This window comes from Psammomys obesus, unplaced genomic scaffold, assembly GCF_907164565.1.
Source record: "Psammomys obesus unplaced genomic scaffold, mPsaObe1.curated_primary_1811, whole genome shotgun sequence".
In the NCBI taxonomy this organism is placed as follows: Eukaryota; Metazoa; Chordata; class Mammalia; order Rodentia; family Muridae; genus Psammomys; species Psammomys obesus.
The window spans coordinates 27,612,196-27,615,468 of record NW_026596040.1 but is presented as its reverse complement, the minus strand read 5'-3'; the positions used below and the strand labels follow the sequence as shown (position 1 = coordinate 27,615,468).

General features: G+C 47.6%; 1 protein-coding gene across 1 annotated transcript; it reads left to right on the top strand.

The window, feature by feature from the left end:
* Positions 1-1,072: 1,072 nt before the first annotated feature.
* Mc4r (melanocortin 4 receptor) lies at positions 1,073-2,756 on the top strand. Its single transcript, XM_055622745.1, has one exon. It carries the CDS (start codon positions 1,479-1,481, stop codon positions 2,475-2,477), a length of 999 nt encoding a protein of 332 aa, XP_055478720.1. The 5' UTR covers positions 1,073-1,478; the 3' UTR covers positions 2,478-2,756.
* The last annotated feature ends 517 nt before the right edge of the window (positions 2,757-3,273 follow it).

The window sequence follows — 3,273 nt, the reverse complement described above, 5'->3', positions numbered from 1 at the left end:
TCTCTCACATACACAGAGGACAGAGAGGAGGGGTAAAAGCCAAGCAGCAGAGGACTAAGGATGTACTCTGAACAATTCTCTCTAGGTTTATAGCCTATTGTCAATTCCTACAAACTATGGACAGCTAAAACCCAAAATAATCATAACAAAATATGATACAGAAAATGCCATGACGTTGAGCTTCGTTGCACACGACTTTTCTGCAATCTCTTTGAAGCAGGACACGTTTATGTGGAGCCGCTAGCCCTGGCCTGAGGAAGCACACACCTAGGGTGTTTATAGCTTTAGTTGGTTATGTTTCCAACTGTGGAAGGAAGGAAAAAAAAAAAAAAAAGAACACTACCTTTAAACAAACAAACAACAAAATCCAACCAACCAACCAACCAACCAAACAAAAACAACCATGCAGAATATTGTCACATTGTTGGTTTGTCTAAGTCCACAGTCAATATGCGTTCACTAATGCCACTTTGAACTTGTTAAATACTGTGAATGAAAACTTTTCCAGCTGTTAGAGCACAAACTCCAAGTGGAGAAACACAGCTACCTGCATACAAGAAGTAAGCCTGCTGTTGATTCCTGGCTGGACTATAATTATCCACAGCATACCCTCTAGTTTGATAAATACTGTGTTTCGAGTCTCTCAAGCTGAACCTTCACTCATTCAGGGGCGTCCTGGGCAGAGGGGCGGCATCTGCTTTAGGAGCGCCTGACAGCGTGGTTTCCATTTCATTTTACCCTCGCGCACACATGCAGCCCCGTCTCAAGCGGCAATGAGCCTGGCCGATTCCTGATGATTTCAGTGATATACAGACTGTGCTTTAACAAGCCACAGTCATTTTTCTTCAAACTTGGAAAGGAAGATCCAGTGTCTCTCACGCTGCTTCTTTCCCACCCCAGCAGCTCTGGCCACTGAGCTGATGCTGCCCGGTAATCTATCTGGGTAGGGTCGCTGTCTCAGAACCACTGAGCATGGATTGGTCAGAGGGAAGCAGAGGAGGAGCCATTCAGAACAGTTTCCCCTGCTCCGTGTAAGCGTGAGAAACCAGCAGCCCGCGCCAGGCTGCTCTGGCTCACAGGGATGCGCAGGGAAGCTGAACTTCGGAGAGGCTGCCGTGTGAGTGTGGGCGCGCAGATGCGGCTCCCAGCGGTTCGGAGCCCCTCGGGAAAAGGACAAGACTCCGAGTGAATAAGGGTAACGTAAAGAGGAAAGCAAACTGGCGGACTGGAGAACTGAGAATGAGCATTCAGAAGTGCCAGCTTCTGAAGAGACGATGAGCAGAGCCGAACCCAGGAGACACCAACAACTCCTTTGCAAGCTCTGCTGCTTCTGATCCTTGCTCCCAGCAGGCGCCGACTGCAGCCTCCCAACTTCCAAACACACACACACAGAGACCGGGAGGAAATCACCCGGAGCTTCCCTGACCCGGGAGGTCGGATCGGTTCGAGGAGGACTCCAACCCAGCTGCTGCAGGAAGATGAACTCCACCCACCACCATGGCTCCTCTACCTCCCTCCACCTCTGGAACCGCAGCAGCTACGGGCTGCATGGCAATGCCAGCGAGTCCCCGGGGAAGGGATATTCGGACGGGGGATGCTATGAGCAACTTTTTGTCTCCCCTGAGGTGTTTGTGACTCTGGGTGTCATAAGCCTGTTGGAGAACATTCTCGTGATCGTGGCCATAGCCAAGAACAAGAATCTCCACTCACCCATGTACTTTTTCATCTGCAGCCTGGCTGTGGCAGATATGTTGGTGAGCGTTTCGAACGGGTCGGAAACCATCGTCATCACCCTGCTGAACAGCACAGATACGGACGCGCAGAGCTTCACCGTGAATATTGATAATGTCATTGACTCTGTGATCTGTAGTTCCTTGCTTGCCTCTATTTGCAGCCTGCTTTCCATTGCGGTGGACAGGTACTTCACTATCTTTTACGCGCTCCAGTACCATAACATCATGACGGTTAAGCGGGTCGGGATCATCATAAGTTGTATCTGGGCAGCTTGCACTGTGTCGGGCATTCTCTTCATCATTTACTCGGACAGCAGCGCTGTCATCATCTGCCTCATTACCATGTTCTTCACCATGCTGGTTCTCATGGCCTCTCTCTATGTCCACATGTTCCTGATGGCGAGGCTTCACATTAAGAGGATTGCTGTCCTCCCGGGCACTGGCCCCATCCGCCAGGGTGCCAACATGAAGGGGGCAATTACCTTGACCATCCTGATCGGGGTCTTTGTGGTCTGCTGGGCCCCGTTCTTCCTCCACTTACTGTTCTACATCTCTTGTCCCCAGAATCCATACTGTGTGTGCTTCATGTCCCATTTTAACTTGTACCTCATTCTGATCATGTGTAATGCTGTCATTGACCCTCTCATTTATGCTCTGCGGAGTCAAGAACTGAGGAAAACCTTCAAAGAGATCATCTGTTTCTACCCCCTAGGAGGCAGCTGCGACTTTCCCGGCAGGCATTAAGCGTGCAAACTAGAAACCCGCAGTCGTTCTCACCCTGACACAAACTGAGCAGTGTCCTTTGCAACCGCTGCCTTCTCTGTGTAGTGCTTTGATTGAAAATATCTGCTGTGTAAGTTTAAGCTTATGACTTTTGACATGAAAAAAAGTCTAAATTTGTTATTTTTGATGTCATGCTACTTTTTTTTTTGTTTGTTTGTTTGCCAGTGCTTCTTTGTGTTCTATATTGTGGGCACTCTGCATTTATTAAAAAAAAAAGAAACGCAAAGACACCCTTATTAAAAGTTTATTTATCAAGATTCAACACTTGTCCTTTTTGTAGTAGCAGAAATCGGAGCCTTATTAAATATGTTCTCAGCTGTTTTCATGCATTACTGCACTGCAGAAGCGTGGTTCCACTGCTTATGGGGAAGTGCTCAAAAATCATATGCTTGATCATTAAATAAATCAGCCCTATCAGTGAAATTTCAAGCAACTGAATAACAGCTTTCCTGCTATCCTTTCTGTTCAAATATACTGATGTGTCTCTTTAAATAAAAGAAAGAAGCAGCTACCGAGGAAAAAGTGAGATTTGAGTCAGATGCCATTCTCCAGGATGGAGAGACTCACTGCCCAAGCCAACAGCCTCACAGTACAGATAGGCAATCAGTTGGGGGGAGGGGAAATGCCCACTATTAAGATTGAAGTGTCCTGGCAAATCTAAACTGTCTATGCCATGCTGAACTTCCCTATGCCAGACGATCCCCAACCATAAGTGACCAAACAGAATGAATCTTTCCAGCCTATTAACCAGGGATTC